The sequence below is a fragment of the Apis mellifera genome, linkage group LG7 (genome assembly GCF_003254395.2).
Source record: "Apis mellifera strain DH4 linkage group LG7, Amel_HAv3.1, whole genome shotgun sequence".
NCBI classification, from domain to species: domain Eukaryota; kingdom Metazoa; phylum Arthropoda; class Insecta; order Hymenoptera; family Apidae; genus Apis; species Apis mellifera.
In genome coordinates this window covers 7,660,863-7,673,359 of record NC_037644.1, presented here as the reverse complement: position 1 = coordinate 7,673,359, position 12,497 = coordinate 7,660,863, and the positions used below count along the sequence as shown (strand labels likewise).

At 27.4% G+C, this 12,497-nt stretch overlaps 1 protein-coding gene across 10 annotated transcripts in view; it reads right to left on the bottom strand.

Annotated features, from left to right (window-relative positions):
• Positions 1–12,497, bottom strand: part of nAChRa4 (nicotinic acetylcholine receptor alpha4 subunit) — a 264,788-nt gene that overhangs the window by 106,101 nt on the left and 146,190 nt on the right. For 6 of the 10 annotated variants that reach the window (XM_016912941.2, XM_016912940.2, XM_006562554.3 and 3 more), the window contains 1 exon segment: positions 7,774–7,954. The exons of 2 other annotated variants lie outside the window; for them this stretch is intronic. In XM_016912941.2, the coding sequence (XP_016768430.1) occupies positions 7,774–7,954 (181 nt within the window). 10 annotated transcript variants of the gene reach the window in all.

The following is a 12,497-nucleotide window of genomic DNA, read 5'->3' as shown; positions in this document are numbered from 1 at the left end:
TAAGGGAATTTTAATAGATTCGATTTAAAATTTGTAATCTCATAATGAACGTGCTACGTACAATACGAGGAAAATTACGTGTACGCATTATTGTTTCAATAGCAGAACTCATTAAAGCAAGAATTTCGTGTTAAATAGGTTGCATAGCACACTGGATATATATCGTGCTAATATTTCTCACGTAATTCTATTATGTCTCAACCCTATTAAAGGATCTAATTACACTATTATGTAATCAATTCAATTGGTATGTGAAAGTGTAGCGCTATTATCTGGTAATTTTTTGCGCTTAATAATCGATTGTTAAATATTAATGTCTCTACAAAATCAAGTTTTCGTAATTTATAATAAAAGATAAATCATTTCTCTTCTTAAGCAAGAACGATGCTTTGAATTATTTAATTTTCGACTCTTAAAAAGAATATCTTTAAATTTCATTAATTTTTGTAATTTGTATTAAAAACAAAAAAAAGATTTGTGAAAACGAACGATTCTTAAAAGAAATATTTTTAATCCTTATTATATTTATTTTAAAAATCCGCAATATAATAATTTATTCGAACAAATTCTGAAATTTTTTATTCTAGATTAAATTTTAGAACAATTTAAAAGTTAGAATATTTGAAAATGTCGTTTAAATTTTTCCAGATTTTTTTTCAAAAAGCTTTATTTATTGAACAACATTAAACACGATATAATCCCTATTTTCGAGGAAACCGTAAAAATGTTTATCACGAACTAAATAAATAAATTTCAAAAAGAATTTCAATTTATACTTTTTGATAACTTACAATTGATCATTACAATTATTTTTCCTTTACATCAATATTACCTACACACGAACAAAGTCACTTGTTATTAAAAAATAAACTTTAACGAATTTCCATTATGATATAAAATCTGTACAAATCTGATTCCATGTACCTCTTTGATCCTTATTTAACGCGATATAATAATCCAACGAATTAAAGGAATTTTTACTCTGCCAATCTATGTGTTTAAGTGGACGAAACGAGCTCTTAACAAGAGAGCATGAAAATCTGTCTAATTTAATTTAACCGCTTCATTACGCGCTCGCGTTTTAATTTCTATCCTTCGTGTCTTGTTAATCGAATAACACCAAAAAAAAAAAAAAAAAAAAACGGAAGAGAAAATTCTTTAATCGCATCGCGCTTCGTTGAACAATCGCTTTTGTTGGCATGTTTAATTATACGTTTTCCACGATTGACAGAAAGGTGTAACATTCGCTTAGATTCGAAATATAATCGAGTTGTTTGAACTAAATGACACGCGTTGAATCTTTTCTTTACCGCCATTGCCGCCATTGTGATATTTACGATTGGGAACCGGGTGGGATATATATATATATATATATATATATATACGATTGCGTATTCGATTCATCGTTTGTTCTCCGATATACGACTACTGTTTGTGTACGAACTGAACGTAACTTTGCCTCCGATTGTTTGGGTTATAACGTTACACGTTGCAAATTATGCTACGTATGTGTGCATATACATTTGTTTAACGCGATATATTTCGATGTAAATAAGATAATAATAAGTTAATATGTGTTAAACTTGGGCACGCTTTACTCGAAAAATAATAATGCGAATTAAATGATGAATTGTTTCAAGTATTTAATTATTTCTATTTTATAAACTTATGGAAGGAAAATATTTTTATTTTTATTTCGTTATTTCGCGAGATATAAATGAATTTGTTATTTTGATTAATTGTGATAAAAAAAATTATTGAATAAATAAATTATAAATATCAAGTAGTTTAAAATTTGGGATTTTTTTTACAATGTGATTATATTTGCGCTTAGAATTATTCTCGATTAATTAGAAAGATTTCCAGATTATAATAAATCCATCATTATAGTTATTAATAAATTAATATATGTCTGAATTTGAATACGTGAGATATTATAAAAAAATTTGTATTTCTGAGGATAATAACAGACAGATATTTGAAAAATTATTTTAATGAATTGAAATAAAAAATAATTTCATTTAAGAATAAAATAATTTGTCTCGTATCTTTTCGTAAATTCCAATCAAAATGAAAGTATGTATATTTTTAATAATTATTTTTCAAATATTTTATTTGAATATGGCTAAGTCTGAAACCCATTTTCGATTATTTTGGCTTCATAAATAAATTATAAACAAATAAACATTTCTGAAATTTAAAATTATATTATTGTATTTCATTACATGTGCATATTGGCATATTATTTAAAAAGTATTAAAAGATAATAAAAGTTGTTTTTAAATATTTGAACTATGCTATATATATTTTAGAAAAATGTCTCAGATATAAGAAATTTAACGAAATTTTTTTTCTTAAAGATACAACAACGATAAACGATTATTTTTATATTATTCATTCTACACTTTTAATGACAATCTAGACGTAATTCCACTAATTTAAAACAGTCTCATAATTGGCAAATATAAAAGCTGCAACTCGCAAAAATATTCTAAAGCATAATCCACATAGGCATCTTTCTTCTAAATCGAAATATCTTTCACGCCGCACATCTCTCCTCTATGATACAATTTCTCATCAACAACATCGAAATCTAATTAATTGGAAATACACGTAAATACGAACCGCTATACTACCACAGATGACATCAAATTAAAAACCAAGATAAAATACTTTACGAGCTAAAAATACTTCGATCGAAGAATTTTCTGTAATTCGTCGATATTTTATCGTATGTACTATTTCATGCTCCATCCTTATATATATTCTCTTTCTTCTCTCGTTTTTATATCATATTTACATGCAATTCGTACTATGTTAAGTTATTATCATCGAATATTTCAACACATTTCTTTCATCCTATTCGAAAACCCGATCGATAATTCATGAATATTTAACTCCATATTTTATAATCGTGAAGAGGATTAAATTTCATAGAGCATTTCATAATCACAATCCGGTATATTTTCAAAATGCGTTTGAAAAAGGTTACATTTTTCTTTGTAATAAATGGCAATCTTTTATTCTTTCAAAATGGCCGAATGGAAACCGAACAGGGAACCACGTTTCGTTATCCTTATGGTTTTGTCATGGAGATCGCTTTATCTCGACCTTTAATTCACAAATGGCGGAAGAGATAAGTGGAGAAAAGGTTTTCTTTAATCATTTGATAATATCGTCCTATTCTTTTTTTCTTTAAAATTTATTTTATCATTGAAACAAGATTTCATTCGAGAAAATTTTAAAAATATTATATTGTTATTTCTTGTAGTTATAGTTTTTATAATACTTATGATAAATAATTTAAACAATTCTATAATGAAAATAAATTTTACGTTCTATTATTGTACTGCATAATAAATATTTAAGTTAAGTTTCTTTCATTATCTCTTATGAAAAGTGTTTTGGCGAAACATAACCTTACTTTGTGATAAAATGTATAAAGTATATCTACTATATGATGCATAGAGTATTAATATAAAATAATTTTGAAAGATCTCTAAATATCAAAACAAATACAAAAGTTGATACTCATAAATGTTGTTCAAAGTTATTCAGTAAGCAATTTACAATAAACGAATTTAATATTTTATTCCATGAATAAAGTTTGTATTAGATAAAACGAGATAATTCTATCTCCCTCACATCATTGTCTTGCTCCATTTTCGCCTCGTTTCATCTATCTTAAATTTCAATTTTAATATTTTTCTATACTAACTTTTGTTTATTATTATTATTATTTAATTCTATAATTGATTTTATTATAATATATTAAGTAACAGTAACTGACTTATAAACTTTTCCTATTATTGTTATTTGAGGTTTTCTTTATTTGCAAGAAATTTTCTATCAATAAGTAAAATATTAAATTATAAAAATTATATGTACAAAAATGTTTATTTTAAAAAAAATTTAAGAAAATTATGTTAAATTGTAATATATTTGTTAAATCTAAAGATCGAAAACAATAAGAATGGCAAAATGTTTTAGTTGATTGTAAACATTATTCGCAATATTTAATGATTTTTCAAATATTATTTATTTTACAAATTTGCTATAAGCGCAGATCAATATTCAATTTACATTAAATTTTTACGATTCAATTTTTTTTTATTTCAAAACTTAATAAAAATATATTTTTAAAATTTTTTTTGATTGAAATCTTGTTTCAATAATGAAATAATATTTTTACAAGACTAAGACAATATTGTCAAAACTGAAAAGCTTATAAACAAATTTATCAATAAAATTTCTGTAAAGAACAAAAAAAATTATTAATTACAGAATAATTTTACACAAAATTTCTATTAAAAATAGAAATCCATTTTTCTGGATTCGTGTAAAAGTCGAGTAAATAAAAAGTAACATTTTTTTGCCAAATTATCAACGTTGCTTTTATCAAATACATAGAATTAAAACATCTCGTGATAACAACCTAATTATGATTCCCTTATCTTTATAATAATCTTGATAATTCGATAAACGAAAGCGCGAATAACATTATACAGGACGTTAAGAAAAAAAAGATTCCAATTTTCAAGTATTCATTAAAAGAAGCAAAAAATATTCTATCAACGTACAAACCTGCAACCAATTTTTTTTCAATATAAAATTTATTTTTATCATTCGACCAACATTCAATATCGTGAGTGGATTTCTTCGCAAGATCATTGAATATAAACAAATACGAATTCATGATTGTCATAATTATTATTGATATTAATTCATATTAACAAGAGGTCATTGCATAAACGAAGTGAAGAAATTTTCATCGATTTAATATCGTATCGTGAAAAGCGTTAATTCTCATCTGTTTATTATTCGAATATTAAAATTGGCGTGAAACATTTCAGTTTGTGTATAATCTTGCCAATGATTTTTATTTTATTCTACGAAGCAATCTCCGTTAATATTGATAATTTATATTCAATATGTTGCGAAGAAATTCATTTGCCATATCGAATGAACGTTTCGTCGATAATGAAAAATCAACTTTACATTCGACTGTTGATAAAACAGTTTTTTCTCTTTTCGATAATTATTATAGGCTTTTAAAATCTTGGTCCCTTTTTTTACGTACGAATTTTAGACCGATTAGATGGGATGTGATTTGTTACGTATTTCACAGAAGATTTTACGAGTACGAAAGAACGTGATTCGCGATAAATTTTTCAACAGTAAAACCGGAATCGAAAGAAGACAAAGGGAGCGAGAATAGATTCGTTTTGCTCGAGATTTCCTCGAAATTCTTTCTTTTTTTTTTTTTTTTTTTTTCTTACATTCAATTCTTCATTTGGCTACACAGTTAGCTTATAAGCGATGCTTCCATGAAACATGCTCGATCATTTTCATGCGATGTATGCATATAGATATGTGTGTGTATGTGTGTGTGTGTATGTGTATAAAGGTATATAAATTGACGAATGAAAAGAACATCGAACTTCGTAGCGTTCCTTTTCGCATTTTAGAACACAAATTTTAATCCAATAAGAGAGTTATATTCAATTATGAAAAACGCTGTGATGACACATATTTGACAAAAGAAAAAAAATTCTTGAAATAATATATAAAATTTTATATCTCTTCAATTTCTGCTTTTTTTTTTTTTTTAATTAATTCGAACAAATAGTTACTATAATTACACGTGTGTTAGATAGACCTGCTATATATATTACCGGACTATAAATCTAATCAGATAAATTGACACGTACAAAATCCTAAATGAAAAAGAAAATCAAAACATTTCACACGAAATATGAATATATTTTTTTTTTTTAATATCTAATTCAATAAAAAACTGTTAAGATCGTTAAGAAAGTTTTTATTTTCACGTATATCTCAATCTCATCTATTGCATTGGATTTTTAATAATTGAAAAAAAAAATAAAAAAGTTAAAATACACTTCATACGATCAGCGTATCACTCGAAAAATGTACCATAATTTTCCCTCATGTGTCATGTACAGTGGTAGCCCTGAGAAACATGGAAAACCTAAATTATTTGACGGATAAGCGACGGCCAAAAGAAATAATGAAATATCCCCGCGACAAAATGTTTTGATCTCTCGATCGGGGGGTGCAAAAGTGTCAAAAGACGGCGCCTGACCGGGTTTGGATACGCTCCGAAGCAGATTCTTTTCACCTCGATTCAAAGTTGGCGATCGAGGCATCCTTTGAAACCTTCGACGTATCGCTCTTTCAAGTCGTTCGTCGAAGCGAGGATCGGACTAACATTCTTTAATAAGAAACATTCACACAAGATGAAAGAAAGGAAAGAAAGAAAGAAAGAAAGTAAAAGGGCAAGCCGGTATATTTCAAGTAATAATCGCGTACTTAAGCAAAAAAAAAAAAAAAAAAAATACGTAAACATCGAACGACGAGAGGTCTGTTAATAATAAAAAAATGATTAGTGAAAAACATCATCGGGGCACAATCCGTCTGAATTTCCTACGATAATTCAGATCCTCGCAAAAACGACGACGCGAGCCGTTTTTAATAGATCGCGTTCAATATAATAATGCGAGCCTGTAGGATCGTTCGAGCACACCGCAGAAAGTATATATGTATATATATATAGTATATAAATATATGTATATAAATATATACGTATACATAAATATATATATATATATATACATACGTATAAAAACGAGCTGACCGTACGATATCACGACGAATTGTCAATCAAAATAACACTGCAGTCCACATCAAGTAACAATATTGAAATTATTATATATATATTTATATATATGTATAATATATATATATAGATAATATATAAATATGACGTATGACGTCCAAGACCAGCGCATCGCAGAAACGGGTAATTAAGGTGGCATTCTCATTGATCGAACATATATATATATAAAAAAAAAAAAAAAAAACAAAAATAGTAATAAAAAAAAAACGAAAGGAAGATAAACTGGGAAAGACCGATCATATATATATATATATATGAGACGAGCAAAAAAGGTTCAATCTTGGCGATCGTGCTCGTTGCTGTTTTCGTGGCACCTTAAAACCGTCATAGGTCCAGGAGCCTAACTTCAAAACACAGGTCTGTACGTCGTACGGAAAGAACTCAACGTCGATGGAGCAGGAGGATTTATATACGGCCGGCGGTTGCCAGACGACCAATCCCGAATAGTAGACCGTGGCCTTGGTCATCAGCGTCACCTCGTAGTTCCCGTCGGCGCTGGAATCACCGAAGAAACGAGCCGAGCGTGATCACGATTGGCTCCTCTTTTCAAGAGCGCCGGATGCTGCCCGGCTTGCACAACAATTCTCTCCGTTCTCTCTCCCTTAACTTAATTCGCCTTAGAATCACTCCCCCTTCTCTACTCTATCTCTCCTCTCCTCATAATTTTCGAAAAGAATTTCTCCCTTAGAGCATTCTGTTCTCAACTCGCTCGCTCTTAATTCTTAAATCTTCTCTCTCCTCCAAAGCGTATCTCTGTATGTATTTCTTTCTTCTTCGCGTAAAAAAAAAAAAAAGATTGGAGAAAAGCTGGCAGCATCCGTCTCCTGGCGTGGGTTTCCCCCTCAACGTCGAGAGTCGAAAGCTAAATGGAATGTTCAAGAAATTGCACCGGAGGAGGAGTTTAGAGAAATCCACGCGACGAGCCGATCGTTCGGGTCTAATCTAAGAATCTTAAGGGCTATGACAAGGTGGACCCCGTCCCCGACGCATCACGAGCGGTCGTTCCACGTCGCGGAGGATCCACCATCACGTTTCTATCTGCCACGAACTTAGCGGCTACCATGCAAGTTTACCTTAAAGCCGTCATAGGTCCACGAACCGAACTTGAGGACACAGGTCTGCTCGTCGAATGGGAAGTACTCCACGTCGATCTCGCAGGATGATTTATAAATGGCGGGGGGCTTCCACTCGACCAATCCTTGATGGTAGATGGTGGCCTTCGTGGCCAAGGTCACCTCGAAGTTGCCGTCCGCGCTGCGAGCGAGCACATTAGTGGTTCTGGGCGCTGCGGCGGTCGAGCTTACTTTGTACTTCCGATTCGATACCAAGCCGTATTTTTTTATTTTTTTTTTTGTTATTTTTTTATTTTTTTTTAATTTTTCTTTTCTCTCCTTTCCCTCCCTCTTTTTTTCTCTCTTTCTCTCTCTCATTCTCTCTCACTCTCTCTCTCTCATTTTCTCTCGCTCGCTCGCTCGCTCGCTCATTCATTGAACATGTGCTTTTTCTTTTTTTAACATTGCGACGTGGTAAAATGAGGAATGCGCCCTTTCGCACGATTATTTCAGGATATTCGAGAGGAAAAACGAGGAAACGAAACTCGAGCCGCGCGAGAAATATTCGTTTCGTGCGCGCGGACGCGAAGAGCTTTCAGTAGTTTCGAGGTTCCATCGGACAAATAACAAGCGCGCGCATTGAACGCGAGACCGAAAGCAAACTATCAGAGAGTGTTGCAGAATTTTCGAGCGTTCACTTTTCTTCGTCGTATCGATGGGCTAAAGTGAAGTTTTTCGCGATATGTTTCATTATTTACTTCGAAACTTGAATATATTTCGAGTAAATGGTAAAATTAAAAGAATTTATAATGTGAAAGAATAGAAAAATATATATATATTCTGATTGAAAAATACGAACGAAGATAAAAATTGATTTAATTCGTGTTTGATTTGATTCACTTTTTGTTTTAATTCGAAAAATACGTGCAATTGACTTTTACGTGATTTATTGATACGTGTAAAGATTTTTTTCGATATTTATACTAATTATAAATATTATAGAAGAAGGGCTCTTATTTCGATCGTGTTTGAGTAGAATATTTAGGTTTTTTTTATAAAAATAATAAATTAATAATGTGGTAATATTTTTTTTGGATTTTATTACAGTCATATATTTATTAACATTATAAAAAAATATAAAAATATATTACGTAAAATCATGTTTTTATTTATAATTAAGCACTCGTGTGAAGTTTAGAAAATTTAGAAACAATATTGAAATTATTTTTTATGAAAGTTGAATAACTGTTTACAATTTGTTCGAAAATATTGATAAGTATTAAACTTTTTTTATAGCTAGTACATATATATAATAACAAAAACAAATGTTGTTATTTAAAAATAACACAATAATATTTTAATAAGAAATTCGTAAGTATCTCAAACTTCACTGTTTTTTAGTTATAAATTTTCATTATGTTCTCTTTTTTTATGCTATACGATATTATTATAGTTATTTTATACTCTTTTCATTTAATATAAAAATAAGTGTATATAATTTAATAATATATATATTCAGTATTATTTCTTAATTATTATATCATATTATAAAATTGTATTATTAATAATAAAATGATCACATTTTTCTATTGATAAAATAATAAAAATTAGATATTTAATAAGAAAATAAAGTAACATGAAAGTAAAATGAAACATATTGCAATTAAAATTTTTAAATAAACTTTATAGCTTAATTCTTATTATCAAAACAATATCAAAAATATTTTTAAAGTAAATATAAATCTATGCACGTTCAACAAATTATTTCAATATTGCAAATATATATGAAATAATTTTTTCATTAATATTATAGTGAATTTTAAAATTTCCAATTTTTTTCTTTTCTTTTTTTTAAAATATAATTTTATAATGATGTAAAAAAGAAAAAAATTTTAAATTAAAAAATATTCATAATTCTTTATTATCCTATCATTAAAAATTATTTAAATGAAATTGTATGAAACGGAAAAGTAATGAAAATTTAAAAATCAAGTTCACATACTCGAAGAGACGTAGCAACAATAATCAATTATGCACTACATATACACAAACTTTCATTAGATATAGAATTTCTGGATTAAATAGGATTTCATAATTTTTTAACAATTGTTAAAATTTATTGTTAAAAAATTGTTTCATTTTCTGCAATTTTGGAAGAAAGATGAAAGTTTATTTCTGTTTTTCTGTTGAATTATACATTCTTTTCGTATTCGAAACGCGATAGAGGACTCGAATGCTATCCTTTAGGGCATTCATGCCTATTAACAATCTAGCCTGAACTGCCTTTGTTTACCTACCGGCTCTAGTGTACACTCAGTTTCGTTGAATATTTCAGTGTACAAACAAACATCGATGCATATGTGCACATGCATCGTGAAAACAAACGAGAATGTATCGATCGCGGTGCGTAAAATTAATAATATCTTCTTTGTCTATTATATATAATATTTCTTTCTCGTTTAATAGCAACAGGTATGTCAATATGTAAAAAGAATCAAAGTAAGTAGTAAAATGTTTATACAGAATGAATAGTAGACGAAAAAGAACGGAAATAATTCTATGTGCAATAATGAATCGAAAAGAAGAAATAAAATTTTTTATTGGAGATTTCGTTTTTGAATAAATCACGTTTTGAAGACATTTTTCAAAACACATGTGAAATTGGTTAAATTAATTATGTGAATGAACATCGGTAGAAGTTTTTTTACATTTGATAATGAGCAAAAAATGTAGAATTTATCGATTATATTTATTGTATATACGTGTTGAATCTCGATTTTCTCAAAAATATGAATTTAAGAGATAAAATTTTATTCTATATTTTTTGCTTATATATAATAACTTTCTATCGATAGTATCCAATCGGGCAATCAAATATTAATCAATTCATTTTTTTTTTCATTTTTATTCAAAAAATTTCCAATATTTGAATAAATTTTCAAGGTTATTATATATAAAAGAATGAAAAAATTGTACGTTTTTTTCGATTCATTGTTGCATAAAGAATCATTTCGAATTGATTGTCCTTGATTTGCAGAACAGCCTGTGAATCAGTTTTCAGGATTATTTTGTATTAGTTTGTTCATTTGAAAATAGAAAGAGAAAGATAATATTTATTAAGTATGAGAATAAACATAAATTGCACATGAAAATACGTAGATTATAGATAGAAAAAAAACGAAATATACATATAATTACACTTCAATGAAAATTTCTAAATAGAAATAAGTAAATACTTCTGATAAAAATGATGCATTAAAAAATAATATACAATTGTGCAATATTCTACTAGCATAACTACTAAGAAAGACATAAACCATCAAATTCGAAATAGTAAAACATTGAACAAAAAACAAAAATACATAAATATATATTTGTATATTTATTTGTTTTTTTTTTAGCATCAAAAATAAAAATTCATTTAGTATACTAATTGAAAGTAAAAATTTTTAATTAATTTTAAATGCTTCATAGATTTCTTTTCATTATTCTGAATCAATAAAAGTGAATATAAAATCTATTATTAAATATCTTCTTTCAGAAAATTTGAATTGAATCATGAATTATTTATTTTTTTGTTTGAAAAATTTAATTAATTTTTCCATATAAATCTCATTCATTTTATTGTTATAAATTTATTTTGATTTAAGTTCTTTTGTATGGAAATTAATAAATGAAACTGAAAGAAATGATAATTTACGTTATCCGCATTAGAACAAGCAAAATCACGAAATTATGTAATCATCCTAGCTTATTGACCCATCATTATACGTGTTTGGTGCAATATCCATGTAACAATGTCAAATTTTTTCAAATAACAAAAATCCAGATCGAAGTGAAAATTTTTTGACAAAAAGGTGATAAATTTTAAATAATATATTACGAAGAACATCCAAATCAAAGATTTTTTTTTTCTTTACAGAGAATATATAATTTGGTGTCATTTACATTAGTACTATTATCAAAGCTTATTGATAACCTTATCATATAGTTAATTTATTTTATATCGTATTAAAATTATATTATTATTATATGAAGCAAAATTTAGAAATTTAAAAATTAATACAAATTATGTTTTGAAATATGTGACAAAAATATTGTTATAAAGTTACTTATGTCAAATTTAATCATATTATAGAAAGATTTCGAGAAAATTTCTATATCGTATTATATCGAAATCATGTTTTAAAAATATCTATCATCTATTATATATATATATACTGTATATTAACTGTAAATAATAAATTGATAAAATCTTATCCCATTTTATTGTTATATTGCCTTTGATTTAATATTTGCTACATCGCGGTCCATAGTACACCTTATACTCTGACGAGAATTTTATTTCACTGAGACTTTCAATTTCTTCGAAATCATCGATCAAACATTCTACCCTACATTCTGTAAGTCCTTTATCAAAAGAACACTCTACGATCGTTGAAACCTATCTAACACGATATGAAAGATTGCGAACACGTTTATTTCTACGATTATTTCTCAACATAATGGTGAACATTCATAGAATTTTCTTTTAAAAGAAAAATGCACTTCAATGCTATTAACTTGTTAAATATCATCATATCATGTGAAGATATATTTGACAGAATATTTTATATTTTTCCATTTGTATTTAAAGTATTTCATATATTCAAACAAAAAGTTATTAAAGAGATTAAAAATTGAAATTTTATTAATATATATCATAAATGTAAAATATTGAATGGTTAATTATATCTTTTTTAAAG